We start from the raw sequence: 19,692 nt of genomic DNA on the forward strand, positions 1-19,692 counted from the left end.
CTACTGTATATGCAGTATTAATAGCAGACACCTCTTTAAAAGCCATAATTGACTATTATTACATGGGGCCAATTTTCACATGGGGAATCAGTTCAGCTCCTTTAAGAAGACATGGCTGGATGGATAGGACTGACTATATCATCCCCATCTATCCCGCCATTAATATGCTCCAATTGACAGAGAAATGTTGCATAAACTCATTCTCCATCAAGGAAATAAGATGTCAATCACCGTCCCCCAAAACTTATTATCTTGTCAGGGTTATTCTAAGAGAATACAAATAGCACAAAGCAAATGCATAAAAGTCAACATAGTCCATATTCATGGTTTATCAATAGGAAACAACTTTATTTCAAGTAATACAATAAATATTCTCCAATCCAGCAACATATGGCATGACCCAGGGACAGAATATAGAATGTTAGCTGGTAACATCATGTACTGCATACTGACATTACAGAATAGCTAAACACAATGGTTATAGGAACATATGTACAGTCGGAGAAATACCATATTCACAGACACAGCAAGGTCTTAATCCCAACCATGGCTTCATGTTTATGGCACACTTCTGGTGCCAGGCGTCTCTACGTCATAATGTATTATTTATAGGCAATATTCCCGCAGGTTATTGACATATTCGGGCATATTTGAGTTTATTGTCACTCTTACACAATGTTGTTGGCAGCCTACGAAGGCCAATGAATTACAAGGTTATTGCCAGTGTTCTCGGAAGTGTGAACGTCTCTCCAGCATGTGTCCTTATTTTGTGCTAGATGAAAGAATCCAAAACCTCTACAATGACATTTTATAGAGTGATACAAAAATATTGTCACTACCCCATTGTGGAAATTAAAGTGGAGAATGTCTTTCTTTGTGCTGCCCGCGTACATATTCGCCAGTATGTAGTATTTTTGTCATTTTTATTACTAACACATTTTTGAGAATTTGATTGTTTTATTACAGGATCCTAGGAGCCACGAGAGAGGCCCCCTAATCTGCTAAGAACCAATGGATGTACTTGATTGTATTGACACTGTATCTACACACTGTGTGGGCAGCCATATTGTGCCTAGGACTAATATTTTCTTGACTGACACCTCAAGAAGTCTCTAGTAATTTTAGATCAGCAAAAATGTCTGTCTCAATTGTTTTATTGATATCAGGTCAATATTCACGTAATTTTCCTCTACTCAGTGGCATACAATACATGAGATCGAGTTTGTGTCTATACTAGTATTCCAGTAGCTGAGATTTTAAATTTATATCAACCTTTTCTAATTCACTGTCTGACATCTGAAGACATTCTGATTGAAGGCTGTACAGCTCCGATGTCGGAAGACGTCCGGCAGGGTATTCTTACTGTATATTACTGGCCGCGCTGTTGTCGGGAGCCTCTCCAGCATGTCCCATACAGCAGTACTGTCTCTAGCCAGCAGGTGGAGCCATTGTATAATGGTAGAAGGAGAAAAACCCCTAGGAAACCCTGGATCCAAAATTGGATGGCAAAGGGTTAAAGGGGCTATTCAAGTTATTTTTTTATTGCAAAGTTGTACCACCTCTCCCCCAAACTATGCTTTATTAATATACTTACTATGGCGCCAGAGCACTGCTTCTGCACTCCGGCACCATGGCATCTAACAGGTGACATTAGCAGGTTTTCTGGCCTGGTGCCATCCTGTAAACAGATCACGTGGGCTTCTAATGTAGAATCCCCAAGCATGTTTATGGGATATCACTAATGACGACCCATGTCGAGCCTCCTATTGGCTGCAGCGGTGAAGTAGATAAGCAACTACATGACTGCTGCAGACAAAGGGTAACACAAAAAAAAACCCAGAGGACTGGAGCGGGGTAGCAGTGCGGCAGTGCAGAGGTGAGCATTTATTTTATTTAATAAGCTAGTTATTCCCCCACTGCCGCCAATGTTATAATATATCGGAAAATCCCTTTAATTTATATTTGGGCACCAAAAGGACCTCCAGGCTGTAAATTTGCTCCGAGTGTTTCCATCTGTTGGACAAGATCCTTTTTTCTCTTGATCCTGTTCTCTATATACATCTAAGTGCCTGAGGGTATACCCCTCACATGTCCTGTGAGTCTGCCCTGGGACAATACATTGCAGGATGAAGTCTCTACAATATAATACTATTTACATGAGATAGTTTATTTTGCATTGCATACTTGTTTGCAATCACAAACATGCACAGGTTTTAAAGTACCCAGGCAGATACATGCTCGTAACACTATTGAGGATTGTTCCCCGCCATCGGCAACAATAGTTGCCAGCAGTCATGACTATGCTTGTTCTGCTTCTATCCCTCTCAATTGATCATGGACGAGGTGTTTGATAAATAGGAGCCCCATTAGAACTATTCTCTTCGTCTCTACAACAATCTAAATTATAAAGGCAATGCAAAAAAAATGCAAAACAACCTCCAAATATGCTTAGAAAAAGGCAAAAAAGACTGTAATTAACTTAAAAACGACGTCAAAATAAATATCTGTAATAAAATAAATGCAGTGTTGCCTGCTTCCGTCAGTAGTTTCTAGCTTCCATCTATTAACATATGACACTGTAAATATAGCAATAAAATATTGCTATCTGTTGGCTTCCCTGGGCTAGAGGAAGTTGAAATCTATGCTGTTGATCCTGACCACATCCTCTGCATCCAAGGGAAGCTCTTTTGGATGCTAATTAATGTCATTTGAACCTCATGTCTTCTATAAGATAGATTTGCTATGGTCCTTCTTAAAGAAGGCATCTTAAATCTTTAACCTGAGAATATTGTATTCGACTTACTTAACTCATTTGTCATTGAGTGCCTAGTCTATACAACATTGCACTGGTCTGCATAATTCTTCCAGATCGCCCCAATAGGACAGAAATGCATGCAAGACACACACATCTAATAAATAAGAGGATCTAGCTCAAGAACAAGCCTGAGCCATCGTAGACTATAGTTAAAAGCACATAGACAATCAGTTCTTAGTTGTAGCCATGCACAGTCTGAGTCTTAGGCACACTGAGGAATGAAGGGGTTGCTGTCAGTGCTAAGACCTTTCATCTTCTTTGTACTTCCACCAGTGGTGAAGTGGACAAGGTCCAGGTAGAAATGTGACTTGAGAAAGCGTCGGTATGAATCCTTCTCCATTAGGATAAAGATTTTGTGCTGGGCCTGGTCAAAAGTAGAATTTGTTGGGTGCAGAATGTTCTTGATTGTCTCTTCTCGAGTAGTTGAATCAAGGTTGACCTGAAGACAGTTGAAGAAAGAAAAATATGTAAGATGCTAATGTCTAAGAAGCCTAGAATCTTTGTTTAGACACAGCAACAGAATATTAGTTTTGATAAATGTATATTTATCTATGAAGTGCAATTCCAGATACATCCAGATGAGAGGTCTGATCTATACAGTGTTAGCCAAGTCCACCAATCAAATGAGAGGAACAAGCAACCAAAAACAAGTTGGTTGCATGTTCTACAATATTGACCCCATACTATTAGACCAGGTATGTTGGCAAATTATTGGTAAAATTTGGAATGCTGTGCTTTTTGAAGTTATCTGGGCAAGTAAAAAATATATCGGCCACTTACTTCTCGGGAAGCCTCCACAGAAATGAAGTCCTCAAAAACTTTTTGGGCTTTGCTTGAAAGTTTTGCTGTTGATTTTGTCTTCTTATAATTTTCACAGGCCAGCCAAAAATCAAGGTTTTCTTCACTATACTCCGACTGAAGGAAGGATCTAAAGGCCACTACACCACCTAAAAGTAACATTGATTCTGTTAGAAGATGATTATTGCCATTTTCTAAATTCTCTAAACCATTGTTCAACAATGCCCTTCCAATAGTGTTTCAAGTGATAGAATGAGTATAGGTACAAGTTTAAATGTTCATAATTACAGAAAAAGTAGATGACGGTATTATATTGTATCACTTAGTTTCTTGACCTTCAGCATACTCTATAAAATAAACAGTGAAGACCAAATTGAATGATGAGAGACCAACCAGTGGCTCTCACCATATGTTTAATATCTCAACATCTGACTCATATACTGTAAATCAGGAAGTAGCAACAATTCCTTAATCTGGGAACCATGGTACAGTTGAATTAAAGACTCAATTAAAATCTTTTCGCCTCTTGGGACTAGTAGCAACATTCAGTGTCTTGTACCGCAGCCAAACCAAGGCCATGTGAGACGAGAAGTGACTGCATGCTGACGTAATTGAAATTTGTATTGAAGTTCTGAAATTTTACTAAATGCAATATCTCTAGGGCAGTTGTGTTGCTCACGTCCCAACCATTTGGATTTCCTTAGCTGACTTATGTCACGTATACACAACTAAAGACTATGGACTGATCTCCATGACTACTTGTCTAAAAAGCATCCAGCTCAAACCTTAGTTCCCACTTATTACAATTATCTGCTGAAGGATGTTGCATCTTGAAAGGATACTTATGGTAACTGACTAAACACTACTTTGCTAATTTTGTGTCATGGTCAATAACCCAACTTCTAGACTCTAAAACATAATCCTTGTCAAACACCCAGTGACCAGTAAAACACTCTCTTGGCTTCCATTAGAATCAATAGTCCACCACCACCTCTCCTGAGTGACATTAAGAGGCATCATGGGAAATCACGTGGGCATCACACTTGGAAAAAGTGAATTGACCCTTTGTTCTACTGATCAGTTGGGTGATCAGCTGGATTTTAGTTTAAGGAGCAATCTATTTATCATGGTTGGCCGATATTGATTACAACTTGACAGCTGCTTACTTACATTCATTGCTAACCAGATTTTCCAAACACTCTGCCCATTTCCTAAGCTCTTCTTGAGTTAGCCTAGAAAACAGAGAAACACGTATAAGCTTTACAATACCTCTAAAGTACATGACACATTAATAGAGATTTGTATGTAGGCTACACTCTGTGTATAAGCCAGGACAAGCTGCCTTTGACTCCTCATAGGCTTTATGGGGCACATTTAGAAGAAGTTTTACACAACTTTGTGGTGTAGAGTCCTAACTTTTTACGCAAATGGGTATTTACTAGAGATGAGCGAACACCAAAATGTTCGGGTGTTCGTTATTCGTAACGAACTTCCCGTGATGCTCGAGGGTTCGTTTCGAACAACGAACCCCATTGAAGTCAATGGGCGACCAGAACATTTTTGTATTTCGCCGATGCTCGCTAAGGTTTTCATGTGTGAAAATCTGGGCAATTCAGGAAAGTGATGGGAATGACACAGTGACGGATAGGGCAGGCGAGGGGCTACATGTTGGGCTGCATCTCAAGTTCACAGGTCCCACTATTAAGCCACAATAGCGGCAAGAGTGGGCCCCCCCCCCCCCCCAACAACTTTTACTTCTGAAAAGCCCTCATTAGCATGGCATACCTTTGCTAAGCACCACACTACCTCCAACAAAGCACAATCACTGCCTGCATGACACTCCACTGCCACTTCTCCTGTGTTACATGCTGCCCAACCGCACCCCCTCCCCCCCACAGCGCACACCAAACTGTCCCTGCGCAGCCTTCAGCTGCCCTCATGCCACACCACCCTCATGTCTATTTAGAAGTGTGTCTGCCACGACGAGGGACCGCAGGCACACACTGCACAGGGTTGGCACGGCTAGGTAGCGACCCTCTTTAATAGGGGCGGGGCGATAGCCCACAATGCTGTACAGAAGCAATGAGAAATATAATCCTGTGCCACCGCCATCAGGAGCTGCACACGTGGGCATAGCAATGGGGAACCTATGTGCCACACACTATTCATTCTGTCAAGGTGTCTGCATGCCCCAGTCAGACTGGTTATATGCACCTTAACAGTAACCGCGTTGGTGGTAATGTGGTGGTGACTGCGGACCTAGTACCACGGTTGTATTTTGTTGGTTTTCGGAATGTGGCCAGGATTAAGTGGGCCGTGGCGGGGGGATGGTGGGGGGGCTCTCTTGTAGTGTCGGTAAAGGTGAAATTCTTGGACTGCCACCAGACGAACCAATGCAAAGGCATTTGCCAACAATGTTTTCCCTGTTGGAGGAGGAGGGGGATGTTTTTGAGGCACTACGTGTCCTCTCCACGTGTCCGTGGTTATATGCACCTTAACAGTAACCGCGTTGGTGGTAATGTGGTGGTGACTGCGGACCTAGTACCACGGTTGTATTTTGTTGGTTTTCGGAATGTGGCCAGGATTAAGTGGGCCGTGGCGGGGGGATGGTGGGGGGGCTCTCTTGTAGTGTCGGTAAAGGTGAAATTCTTGGACTGCCACCAGACGAACCAATGCAAAGGCATTTGCCAACAATGTTTTCCCTGTTGGAGGAGGAGGGGGATGTTTTTGAGGCACTACGTGTCCTCTCCACGTGTCCGTTCCATGTCAGCAATAGTAGCACTCAAGACAGGCCCCAGTAACAATTCTGAAGCAGCAGTATAGCGGGAGCGCAGTCTTCGTTCCAAGTAAGCAATAGTAGCACTCAAGACAGGCCCCAGTAACAATTCTGAAGCAGCAGTATAGCGGGAGCGCAGTCTTCGTTCCATGTAAGCAATAGTAGCACTCAAGACAGGCCCCAGTAACAATTCTGAAGCAGCAGTATAGCGGGAGCGCAGTCTTCGTTCCATGTAAGCAATGGTTAATGTGGCTTAAGTGGTAACTAGGCCTGTAGGCAGCCCAGTGTAACGAAAAATTGGTTCAAGTTAAAGTTCCAACGCTTTTAAGCGCATTGAAACTTATAAAAATTGTTAAGAAAAATTATTTGAGTGAGCCTTGTGGCCCTAAGAAAAATTGCCCGTTCAGCGTGATTACGTGAGGTTTCAGGAGGAGGAGCAGGAGGAGGAGGAGGAATATTAGACACAGATTGATGAAGCAGAAATGTCCCCGTTTTGGATGGTGAGAGAGAACGTAGCTTCCATCCGCGGGTGCAGCCTACGTATTGCTTACGTATCGCTGCTGTCCGCTGGTGGAGAACAGAAGTCTGGGGAAATCCAGCCTTTGTTCATCTTGATGAGTGTTAGCCTGTCGGCACTGTCGGTTGACAAGCGGCTACGCTTATCTGTGATGATTCCCCCAGCCGCACTAAACACCCTTTCCGACAAGACGCTAGCCGCAGGACAAGCAAGCACCTCCAGGGCATACAGCGCGAGTTCAGGCCACGTGTCCAGCTTCGACACCCAGTAGTTGTAGGGGGCAGAGGCGTCACCAAGGATGGTCGTGCGATCCGCTACGTACTCCCTCACCATCCTTTTACAGTGCTCCCGCCGACTCAGCCGTGACTGGGCAGCGGTGACATAGTCTTGGTGGGGAGCCGTAAAGCTGGCCAGGCCCTTAAAGACTGTTGCACTGCCTGGGATGTACATGCTGCTAGATCTCCGCACCTCCCCTGCTACCTTGCCCTCGGTACTGCGCCTTCTGCCACTAGCGCTGTCGGCTGGGAATTTTACCATCAGCTTGTCCGCAAGGGTCCTGTGGTATAGCAACACTCTCGAACCCCTTTCCTCTTCGGGAATCAGAGTGGGCAGGTTCTCCTTATACCGTGGATCGAGCAGTGTGTACACCCAGTAATCCGTCGTGGCCAGAATGCGTGCAACGCGAGGGTCACGAGAAAGGCATCCTAACATGAAGTCAGCCATGTGTGCCAGGGTACCTGTACGCAACACATGGCTGTCTTCACTAGGAAGATCACTTTCAGGATCCTCCTCCTCCTCCTCCTCCTCCTCCTCAGGCCATACACGCTGAAAGGATGACAGGCAATCAGCCGGTGTACCGTCAGCAGCGGCCCAAGCTGTCTCTTCCCCCTCCTCCTCATCTTCCTCATGCTCCTCCTCCTCCTCCTGTACGCGCTGAGAAATAGACAGGAGGGTGCCCTGACTATCCAGCGGCATACTGTCTTCCCCCGCCCCCGTTTCCGAGCGCAAAGCAGCTGCCTTTATGGTTTGCAGGGAATTTCTCAAGATGCATAGCAGAGGAATGGTGACGCTAATGATTGTAGCATCGCCGCTCACCACCTGGGTAGACTCCTCAAAATTACCAAGGACATGGCAGATGTCTGCCAACCAGGCCCACTCTTCTGAAAGGAATTGAGGAGGCTGACTCCCACTGCGCCGGCCATGTTGGAGTTGGTATTCGACTATAGCTCTACGTTGTTCATAGAGCCTGGCCAACATGTGGAGCGTAGAGTTCCACCGTGTGGGCACGTCGCACAGCAGTCGGTGCACTGGCAGCTTAAAGTGATGTTGCAGGGTGCGCAGGGTGGCAGCGTCCGTGTGGGACTTGCGGAAATGTGCGCAGAGCCGGCGCGCCTTTACGAGCAGGTCTGACAAGCGTGGGTAGCTTTTCAGAAAGCGCTGAACCACCAAATTAAAGACGTGGGCCAGGCATGGCACGTGCGTGAGGCTGCCGAGCTGCAGAGCCGCCACCAGGTTACGGCCGTTGTCACACACGACCATGCCCGGTTGGAGGCTCAGCGGCGCAAGCCAGCGGTCGGTCTGCTGTGTCAGACCCTGCAGCAGTTCGTGGGCCGTGTGCCTCTTATCGCCTAAGCTGAGTAGTTTCAGCACGGCCTGCTGACGCTTGCCCACCGCTGTGCTGCCACACCGCGCGACACCGACTGCTGGCGACATGCTGCTGCTAACACATCTTGATTGTGAGACAGAGGAGGAGGAGGAGGAGGAGGGTGCTTTAGTGGAGGAAGCATACACCTCCGCAGATACCACCACCGAGCTGGGGCCCGCAATTCTGGGGGTGGGTAGGACGTGAGCGGTCCCAGGCTCTGACTCTGTCCCAGCCTCCACTAAATTCACCCAATGTGCCGTCAGGGAGATGTAGTGGCCCTGCCCGCCTGTGCTTGTCCACGTGTCCGTAGTTAAGTGGACCGTGGCAGTAACCGCGTTGGTGAGGGCGCGCACAATGTTGCGGGAGACGTGGTCGTGCAGGGCTGGGACGGCACATCGGGAAAAGTAGTGGCGACTGGGAACTGAGTAGCGCGGGGCCGCCGCCTCCATGATACTTTTGAAGGACTCCGTTTCCACAACCCTATACGGCAGCATCTCAAGGCTGATGAATTTTGCGATGCGGACGGTTAACGTTTGAGCGTGCGGGTGCGTGGCGGCGTACTTGCGCTTGCGCTCGAACACTTGCGCAAGCGACGGCTGAACGGTGCGCTGAACTACACTGCTGGATGGGGCCGAGGACAGCGGAGATGAGGGTGTGGGTGCAGGCCATGAGGCGGTAGTGCCTGTGTCCTGAGAGGGGGGTTGCATCTCAGTGGCAGGTTGGGGCACAGGGGGAGAGGCAGGGGTGCAAACCGGAGGCGGTGAACGGCCTTTGTCCCACCTTGCGGGGTGCTTGGCCATCATATGTCTGCGCATGGTGGTGGTGGTGAGGCTGTTGGTGTTGGCTCCCCGGCTGAGCTTTGCGCGACAAAGGTTGCACACCACTGTTCGTCGGTCGTCAGGCGTCTCTGTGAAAAACTGCCAGACCTTAGAGCACCTCGGCCTCCGCAGGGTGGCATGGCGCGAGGGGGCGCTTTGGGAAACACTTGGTGGATTATTCGGTCTGGCCCTGCCTCTACCCCTGGCCCTGGCCACCGCACTGCCTCTTGCAACCTGCCCTGCTGATGCCCTTGACTCCCCCTCTGAAGACCTGTCCTCCTGAGTAAGCGTTGCACACCAGGTGGGGTCAGTCACCTCATCGTCCTGCTGCTCTTCCTCCGAATCCTCTGTGCGCTGCTCCCTCGGACTTACTGCCCTTACTACTACCTCACTGCAAGACAACTGTGTATGATCGTCATCGTCCTCCTCACCCACAGAAAGTTGTTGAGACAGTTGGCGGAAGTCCCCAGCCTCATCCCCCGGACCCCGGGAACTTTCGAATGGTTGGGCATCAGTGACTATAAACTCCTCTGGTGGGAGAGGAACCGCTGCTGCCCAATCTGAGCAGGGGCCCGAGAACAGTTCCTGGGAGTGTTCCCGCTCCTGAGCAGGTGTCATTGTAGTGGAGTGAGGAGGCTGGGAGGAAGGAGGAGCAGCAGACAGAGGATTCGGATTGGCAGCAGTGGACGGCGCAGAACTGCGGGTAGACGATAGGTTGCTCGAAGCACTTTCTGCCATCCAGGACAGGACCTGCTCACACTGCTCATTTTCTAATAACCGTCTCCCGCGTGGACCCATTAATTGGGCGATGAATGTGGGGACGCCAGAAACGTGCCTCTCTCCTAATCGCGCAGCAGACAGCTGCGACACACCTGGATCAGGAGCTTGGCCTGTGCCCACACCCTCACTTGGCCCTCCGCGTCCTCGGCCACGTCCACGTCCTCTAGGCTTACCCCTACCCCTCAGCATGCTGTATTACCAGTGATTAGATTTCCCAGGCAGGAAATAAATTGGCGCAAGACTGCAGGCCAAATATAATTTTTGCCCTTTTTGGAAAACGAAAGGCCCCACTGCCTCTAGTGAATGAATTATCTAAGTTTAATAACTGTGCTGTGTCCCTGCTTATGTGTCACAGAACGTGAGGGTAGCAGAGTTATTATAACTCTTGGAGAGCAGGTATTTTTTTTCCCAATTAAGGAAAGCAAATGGCGAAGACAGCAGTAAAGCGTAGCTGGGTGCGTATGATTTAGCAATGTATTTCACGCAGCTCACACGTCTCCACAGGCGTTAGTACGGACAGAGGCTGGACAAATAGATTTCTTTTCAGTTTTTTCCCACCAACAGGCAGCACTGCGTATATTCAATGAACCTGCGAAGTTTAATAACTGTGCTGTGTCCCTGCTTATGTGTCACAGAACGTGAGGGTAGCAGAGTTATTATAACTCTTGGAGAGCAGGTATTTTTTTTCCCAATTAAGGAAAGCAAATGGCGAAGACAGCAGTAAAGCGTAGCTGGGTGCGTATGATTTAGCAATGTATTTCACGCAGCTCACACGTCTCCACAGGCGTTAGTACGGACAGAGGCTGGACAAATAGATTTCTTTTCAGTTTTTTCCCACCAACAGGCAGCACTGCGTATATTCAATGAACCTGCGAAGTTTAATAACTGTGCTGTGTCCCTGCTTATGTGTCACAGAACGTGAGGGTAGCAGAGTTATTATAACTCTTGGAGAGCAGGTATTTTTTTTCCCAATTAAGGAAAGCAAATGGCGAAGACAGCAGTAAAGCGTAGCTGGGTGCGTATGATTTAGCAATGTATTTCACGCAGCTCACACGTCTCCACAGGCGTTAGTACGGACAGAGGCTGGACAAATAGATTTCTTTTCAGTTTTTTCCCACCAACAGGCAGCACTGCGTATATTCAATGAACCTGCGAAGTTTAATAACTGTGCTGTGTCCCTGCTTATGTGTCACAGAACGTGAGGGTAGCAGAGTTATTATAACTCTTGGAGAGCAGGTATTTTTTTTCCCAATTAAGGAAAGCAAATGGCGAAGCCAGCAGTAAAGCGTAGCTGGGTGCGTATGATTTAGCAATGTATTTCACGCAGCTCACACGTCTCCACAGGCGTTAGTACGGACAGAGGCTGGACAAATAGATTTCTTTTCAGTTTTTTCCCACCAACAGGCAGCACTGCGTATATTCAATGAACCTGCGAAGTTTAATAACTGTGCTGTGTCCCTGCTTATGTGTCACAGAACGTGAGGGTAGCAGAGTTATTATAACTCTTGGAGAGCAGGTATTTTTTTTCCCAATTAAGGAAAGCAAATGGCGAAGCCAGCAGTAAAGCGTAGCTGGGTGCGTATGATTTAGCAATGTATTTCACGCAGCTCACACGTCTCCACAGGCGTTAGTACGGACAGAGGCTGGACAAATAGATTTCTTTTCAGTTTTTTCCCACCAACAGGCAGCACTGCGTATATTCAATGAACCTGCGAAGTTTAATAACTGTGCTGTGTCCCTGCTTATGTGTCACAGAACGTGAGGGTAGCAGAGTTATTATAACTCTTGGAGAGCAGGTATTTTTTTTCCCAATTAAGGAAAGCAAATGGCGAAGCCAGCAGTAAAGCGTAGCTGGGTGCGTATGATTTAGCAATGTATTTCACGCAGCTCACACGTCTCCACAGGCGTTAGGACGGACAGAGGCTGGACAAATAGATTTCTTTTCAGTTTTTTCCCACCAACAGGCAGCACTGCGTATATTCTATGAATAATAACTGTGTTGTGGCCCTGCCTATACAATTCTTTCCCTGCAGTATCAATGGAGGGTGGAATGCTCTGCAGAGGCGATTTTGAGAAGCCCAAAAAAAATGCAGCACAGCCAACAGCAGCCTGGACAGTACTGCACACGGATAAATATGGCCCTAGAAAGGACCGTTGAGGTTCTTGAAGGCTACACTCACTCCTAACACTCTCCCTGCCTATGCAGCACTTCTGTCCCTAATGCCAGGTGCAACGGTCTGCAGAGGCGATTTTGAGAAAAAAAAAATCCCACTGCTAACAGCAGCCAACACACAGCTATCAGTGGCCCTAATAAGGACCTTTGGGGGGTCTTGAAGCCTACACTAACTACCAATTCTTTCCCTACAGCAGCTCCGGTACAAACAGCACTGTCCCTCATCTAACTCACACCGCATCTGAGGCGAGCCGCGGGAGGGGCCGACTTTTATATTAGGCGAACACCTGATCTTCCCAGCCACTCACAGCAGGGGGGTGGTATAGGGCTTGAACGTCACAGGGGGAAGTTGTAATGCCTTCCCTGTCTTTCAATTGGCCAGAAAAGCGCGCAAACGTCTCAGGGAAGTAAGTGAAAGTAACCAGAACACCGCATGGTGTTCGTTACGAATAACGAACATCCCGAACACCCTAATATTCGCACGAATATCAAGCTCGGACGAACGCGTTCGCTCATCTCTAGTATTTACACAAAAATTTGCAACTTTCCCCCTTTTTTGTACATATCCTAGTTCCAGTATTCGAACCGCCATATTTAATTAGCTGTATGTGTTGTTTTTGTTACAGGATCCAAAGAATTAACTAGAAATAAATCTTATCAAGTATTTGAAATCCTAGCTGAATGTACACTGATTAAGTATTACATAACACGCTGCACCAGATGATTATCTCACCGGCTGCCCAGAAGTGTGATTAGTAAGAGGCTCTGCTTATTATACTTTATGAGACTTCGATTTCACTTCTCTAGAACTACACAGCACTATCCTTTAGCTATTGATCTTTTTGTAATTGGTAATTAATATGTAATTAGTGTGAAGCCTAAGCACACAAGAGGGGCAGGATGGACTTACTTCTGACAACCAGGTTTGTCTTTCTTCAAACAAAGGCTGTTATCACAACTATCGGCTTTCTGTAGAAGGAACCCAAGTCGATGCTTCATATCTTTGGCACTGTTAGGAAACAAGGTAATTGTGTAAATAGAAATCCATCCTAATTCGTGGAACCAAGTATTCAAAACACTGTTCAGGTACATATTATACTTTAGGATACATTCAGGACCTTTTCACTAGGAAAATGAAGCATAAAATGAGTGGTAAGCTGCAATTTTGGTGGTGACATGGGTCGCTGGTGGCCAAGGATAGCTGTTTAGCCCTGTGACTTCACATTCAGGTTAGTGGGGTTGTGAGGTGAGTCGCAGGCTACTGCAACCTGCAGGTCGCAAAAAATGCAACCTTGCCATGCAGCCCTAGCCTAAGGGTTTCTAATAGACCAGGCCACTTAGCCTCAAGACTTCATTCACACAACCAAACATTCATGTTCTCTTTATTCCACCTATTCAAAATGCAGCATGCCCTAGGCATGACTTTTTCCTCTCTGGGTTTTCTATAAAACCTTCAAAAATGGCAAGAAAATCACATGCTAAAATGTCATAAAACACACTGACAAAACCACCTTTGAAAAATTTGCCTCTCCCAAAATGGCAAATATTGGCAGAAGGAAGAATTGGGCATATTGGATTTCAACATGCCCAATCCTTTTATTCTCAAGGGAGATAAGCTGCTGTTAGAGGTGGCTGGTAGCAGCTTATTCCCTTCTCCCTATTGATGACCTATATGAGTATATGTATGGGAGGGTTGGTAGGAAAAGCTTGCTTGACCAACAATGCACATAACATGAAACAGATCCATAAGAAAGAGGTATAAAGCTTCCCTTCATAATTCTCCTTTGGGTCTAATACGAACATTAGCATTAAAAAATGTACACATACTGTAATAAGCCATTCTTAAAAACTATACCAAAGTGGAAGCTGTGAGGAAATCATTGCATGCTCCCATCTGAACACTGTACTAGCTCCTTCCTTTCTTGCAAGCTTGTAGTGAGGCGGTAATGATTATTTTAATCTGTTCTGCAAGCAGTGAAAGTTGACTGACTCATCAGTGATATAAATATACCTTGGGCTGTATCAAACTTGCATGCAGACTTATGTCATATTAACCTGTCAGTATAATGTGATATGAACAGTGAAAGTCACCGGCTCATTAATTAAAGGCAAGTGAGTATGGCAAGAAAGAAATCTCAGGGGTGACATCCGAGGAGGCTGCTTGAATTTCCACAAGACTCCACTACTGCAAGATTTTTGCTAGTGACACATATCCCACATATGTAACAAATCACAACTATTGTTCTCTATGGTATCACATAGAAATTGCTCAATAAGTGGTAATCTTCGCATGGTACTTCCTGGTCAATAAAGAATGATGTAAGTCTGGACTATCCCATATAATAATTCATTCAATAGCCATGCAATATATCATGTGAAGTCCCATATATCAGAGACAATGATGTAAGTCTGCAGTGATAAAACCACTACTGATAAGTTATATTGCTCCTGTTGTCTCATATCTCACTGTAATAGCCTGGCAGTAATACCCCATAATAGTCACATAGACCTGAAGCAATATCTCATCAATCCTTGGCCATATACAACCAGTTTACTATGATATAAACCATATTCCAGCCCCCACACACTTGATCTATATGGTATATAATATATGCACATGTGAGCTACATTTACACAATGCTGTGATGATGTATTGATTGCAAGTTTTTTGGGTCAGACTCCACTCATCTTTATAAATATATGGGAGTAAAGACAGGCACATGACAGCCGACTATGTCGTTTTACCAATTACAACTAGAACATGTACTCCCACACAGAAGTGCAGAATAATATGGATAACAAGCAGTAATCCAGTAGTGGGAGCTCTGTTTGTCTTCAAAGCATTACAGTCTGTATGTATTTTACAACACATGCCAACAGCAATAAGACTGTATTCAGTGTCTGTGATACTGTGTTGGCAGTAGTGAAGCATTTTCTGCATATATCAGTACAGATGTAGCAGAGCTGAGTTTGCCCTGTGGCACAACTCAAGGTGATATAAAGTTTTATCTGTGCTTTGCTGGCAAATCTACTACATTATCTTAATTCAGTGGGATAATTATGCAGAACCAAACAAATTTGGCTCTTCTATATCTGAATGTCCCATTTATGAGTAGGACAGCTAAGGCTCTTACATATTAAGCAGAAAACCCCTGTGACAGTGTTCCATGAGGACAGCCATTATATTCACTGTACTGTACAGTATGTATTCCGTTTATGAAGCATTGCGAAAAAATATATACTCAGATGTAGCAGAGCTGAGATTGCTATTCAGTACAGACAATGCATAGAACAAAGAGTTTAACACGAAATTCAGCTCTGCTACATCTGTATAGTGATTTGCACTGTTACTTTGCAGCACAGGGGGGCTGGCTTAGAAATAAGCAGGGAGCAACATTTGCATGGAGTGTGAAAATTCCCCTGATTATTGAGTGGGTTTTCTCTGCGTGCCCCCCACACTCTAGATCCTGACTGGCTTCTTATGAAATTGTCCCCTGTGTGTAGGTAACATAGGGAAATGAGACTGCAAGTGGGAAAGATGTGAGGGACTGAAGTGTACAAGGCTACAGAAAAGAAATGTAAAGTTATGTAACCAATTACTCAGTATTGTGGAAAATACTAAGATCTAATTGATAACTTACATTATGCATTAATATCAAAGGGAGACAAAGAAAAAAATTGCCCACTATTTTTAGGAAAATCCCAAATTAGCAACCAAAAAATTCACAAACATGCACACATTTGGATTCCTCTATGAACACTTGATTTGATCTACACAACACTTTGTGGAATGAATACCAAATATAATAAACACACGTTTGCAACATTGTAATGTCCACAAAAACTTCTTCCAGTGCTACAAAAAAGTTATTGTAAACTAAATAAACAAAACCTCAAAACATATTCAATAGTAACAAAGTAACAAGAACCTGCCACTTTGTATACACTCCTATATAACTGTTAATATTTAGTATAGTCAGTAAATAATCTGTAATATTGTCTTATGAAGTCACACAACATTCAGCAAGATACATCATAAATTAAATGGAACTGGTTATGGGGTAATTCAACCAAATAGCATCATTTGGATTAGAGTGTACGACTATAACACTAGCCTTTAACTATAACACTGTTGCACTTTATTGCCAGTGGTTTCAGGAAGTTTGCCAAAGCCTTCTATGAATGCAGGACATATGCCAGGCACATGCCTTGTAATCACTGTTATATAAGAGGATGCCCAACCAAACTTTGCACTCTCCACTAAGCTGTGTGTCCATCAGTCCACTTTCACACGCAAGTATCTTGCTACTATATTTGTAAGCAGCAGATAGGAATACGTCCAAAGTGCAAAGAGAGACATATCTTTCTAGAATACCTTTTCTCTGTTTATATTCCACTCCATAATACTGACCAGAATTTGCATAAGTGTGAAAGTGGCCAAAAGCTGACCCAGCTGGTAGCCAGGAGCTTTATGGTGGTAAAGCCATTGCTTCTAACCAATGGCAATCTATTAAATATGATTGAACCTGCTGAATTACTATTTTCACAGATGCATCTTTATCTATATAAATGCAGCACAAAGCATTTATTTCCCATTTAGGATAATGCAAATCAGATTTAAATAGGGATGATCTGTAGATTGGCTAGCAAAATATGCATTTGCAAGCAGTTTAGTATTTCGACCTAATCATGGCCAAATCTTTATGTCCATGGCCACCTAATATTGCAGCAAACCGTAACATCTTCATTTTAAACAGTTCCCCCCAAAAAACATATCTAAAAACAAATCAAGAACCTAAACACAATCTATAACTAAGCATCCCACAATGGGTTAACACTTTGGGATAAGGAACCAATGATGTTCGCTGCTTGGGAGCAACCGCTTGAGGCTCCCTAAATTGGGATGAAATGTTCTGCAGTGCTGTATGGAAGCATAGCAACCCCCCATAGCAGTGCAATGCCCCCATCTAATGCTACCCTGCAATATACATGTCTTATATACCCTCATGTACACCTGGTTGCTTATAGCATGTTGCAGTGCAGATTGCAGGCTCACCTTTTCAGACAGGTAGCGGGGAAGGAGGTCACTCCAGCAAGTCCTTTGCACATCTTGGCTGAGAGGTCAGGCTCCAAGACCCGAATACTATTAATTCTCTGTTTGGTGTCTGTCTCACTGGATTTGTGTGTCCAGCTTGTCACTGCTCGGCTGCTGCTGCTTCCCATCCTCTCATCTTTTTATAGCCTCAAACAGCAGGACTCAGATGCATCCAGCAGCCAATCACATCCACCCCCTGATCTGCTCCCAGCACCCACCACCACCTCCTGCCATCATCATCCCTCCCTCTCTCCTTTTTTTATTTCCCTTTTTTTTTCTCTCCTCCTCTTGGTTTAGTGGGAAAAGTAAGCCAGTGTTGTGTTGACGTAGGAGGAGGCGGAGGAGCAGATGCTGCTGCTGGCAATGATGTGATCAGGGAAGAGCTTCTAACGTGGATCCTGATGCAGAAGAAAGTCCGGAAATATTTATCTTCCATAGAGTTTACAGTAACGTTGACACTTGGAGAAGGCGCACTAAGTGCTACCACTTATTTATGTTTGACTCATGCCCCTCTATGCAACTTCCGAATCTGACCCAGCAGAATGCTGAGTTTATCATGTCCCAAGCAATGGGGCTGGAGAGAACCTAAATGCAGAGTTCTTCAGCAGAAGTCCAGCGAAATGTCACCCTGAGAGCTTAAACAGACCAGCATCTTTTTGCTCGTTTTTGCACGCATACCGCAGAGAATAGAGCCCATTGATATCACATTTTTTTTGCGCAAAAAAATTAGGACCTGCTCTAATTAGCCATTTAAATCAGGGCGGGTTAATTCCCTCGCACATGTGAACGAGCGGCGCCTGCGCAAATACACTGGTTCGCTGCACGAAAAAAATTGGAGCGGATTGCATAACACACTCATTTGTCAAAGCCCTCTATCACTACCTTAAAGGCACATTCACATGTCGCTTACTTTCTGCTGATGTTATGGATTTTGGTGTAGATTGGCAGCAGATTTCACACCTTCCACTTGAATTCAATTGAAAGGCTGAAATCTGCAATGGATCTGTGCCAAAATATGCAGCAAATCAGTGATCTGTGAACCCCCCTCCCCCCCAAGTCACATATCTGTATAACCAACAGAAATCTGTACATGCGTATGTGACTATAATTTTAAAAGTTTTTTTTATAAACTGCAGGTTTTAAAGAACTGTTGTAGGAGGAACACATAGAGTATATCTATTAATATGGCAGTGAATTACAGATTAGCTAGGTAAACAGATGATAGATACATATGACATAGATGAATAGATAGATAGATAGATAGATAGATAGATGAGATAGATAGTAGAGATGAGCGAACATGCTCGTTTAGGACAATTGCTCGATCGAGCATTGCTTTTTTCAAATAACTGCCTAATCGGGTGAAAAGATTCAGGGGACGCCGGGGTGGAAAGGGGGATTGCGGTGGGGAGTGGGTGGAAAAGAGAGAGAGAGAGCTCCCCCCTGTTCCCCCCTGCTATCCCCCACTCCACCCCGCTGCCCCCGAATCTTTTCACCCGAGTAGGCAGTTACTCGAAAAAAGCGATGCTCGATCGAGTAATTGTCCTGAACGAGCACGTTCACTCATCTCTAATAGATGGATAGATAGATATGAGATAGATATGAGAGATAGATAGATAGAAGATAGATAGATAGATAGATATGAGATAGATAGATAGATAGATAGATAGATAGATAGATAGATAGGAGATAGATAGATATGACATAGATGAATAGATAGATGATAGACAGATATGAGATAGATAGCTAGATATGAGCTAGATAGATAGATAGATAGAAGATAGATAAATAAATAGATAGATATGACATAGATGAATAGATAGATGATAGACAGATATGAGATAGATAGATAGATAGATAGATAGATAGAAGATAGATAGATATGAGATAGATAGATAGATAGATAGATATGAGATAGATAGATAGGAGATAGATAGATAGATATGAGATAGATAGATGATAGATAGATATGAGATAGATAGATAAATAATATGAGATAGATAGATAGATAGAAGACAGATACGAGGTAGATAGATAGATAGATAGATAGAAGACAGATACGAGGTAGATAGATAGATAGATAGATAGATAGATAGATAGATAGATAGATAGATGACAGATACGAGGTGGATAGATAGATAGATAGATAGATGACAGATACGAGGTAGATAGATAGATAGATAGATGACAGATACGAGGTAGATAGATATATACTAGACAGATAGATGATATAGGGATTGGTAGATATTAGATAGATGGATTTAGAGTAGATATT

The 19,692-nt window shown here is 44.4% G+C and overlaps 1 protein-coding gene across 1 annotated transcript; it reads right to left on the bottom strand.

Annotated features, from left to right (window-relative positions):
* Positions 1 to 379: 379 nt before the first annotated feature.
* On the bottom strand, positions 380 to 17,545 carry RGS4 (regulator of G protein signaling 4). The gene is made up of 5 exons (XM_066597254.1): positions 17,379 to 17,545; positions 13,233 to 13,331; positions 4,784 to 4,845; positions 3,596 to 3,762; positions 380 to 3,254 (listed from the first exon to the last, which is right to left on the bottom strand). The coding sequence occupies exons 1-5, from the start codon at positions 17,543 to 17,545 to the stop codon at positions 3,018 to 3,020; spliced, it is 732 nt and encodes a 243-aa protein (XP_066453351.1). The 3' UTR covers positions 380 to 3,017.
* Between the last annotated feature and the right edge of the window lie 2,147 nt (positions 17,546 to 19,692).

The sequence above is a fragment of the Eleutherodactylus coqui genome, chromosome 3 (genome assembly GCF_035609145.1).
Source record: "Eleutherodactylus coqui strain aEleCoq1 chromosome 3, aEleCoq1.hap1, whole genome shotgun sequence".
Classification (NCBI taxonomy): domain Eukaryota; kingdom Metazoa; phylum Chordata; class Amphibia; order Anura; family Eleutherodactylidae; genus Eleutherodactylus; species Eleutherodactylus coqui.

Coding starts and splice junctions, on each gene's coding strand:
- RGS4 (XM_066597254.1), bottom strand. CDS start 17,545: ATGGGAAGCAGCAGCAGCCGAGCAGTGACAAGCTGGACACACAAATCC. Junction 13,332..17,378: donor CCCGCTACCTGTCTGAAAAG/GTGAGCCTGCAA, acceptor GTTTCCTAACAG/TGCCAAAGATATGAAGCATC. Junction 3,763..4,783: donor AAATCTGGTTAGCAATGAAT/GTAAGTAAGCAG, acceptor TGTTACTTTTAG/GTGGTGTAGTGGCCTTTAGA.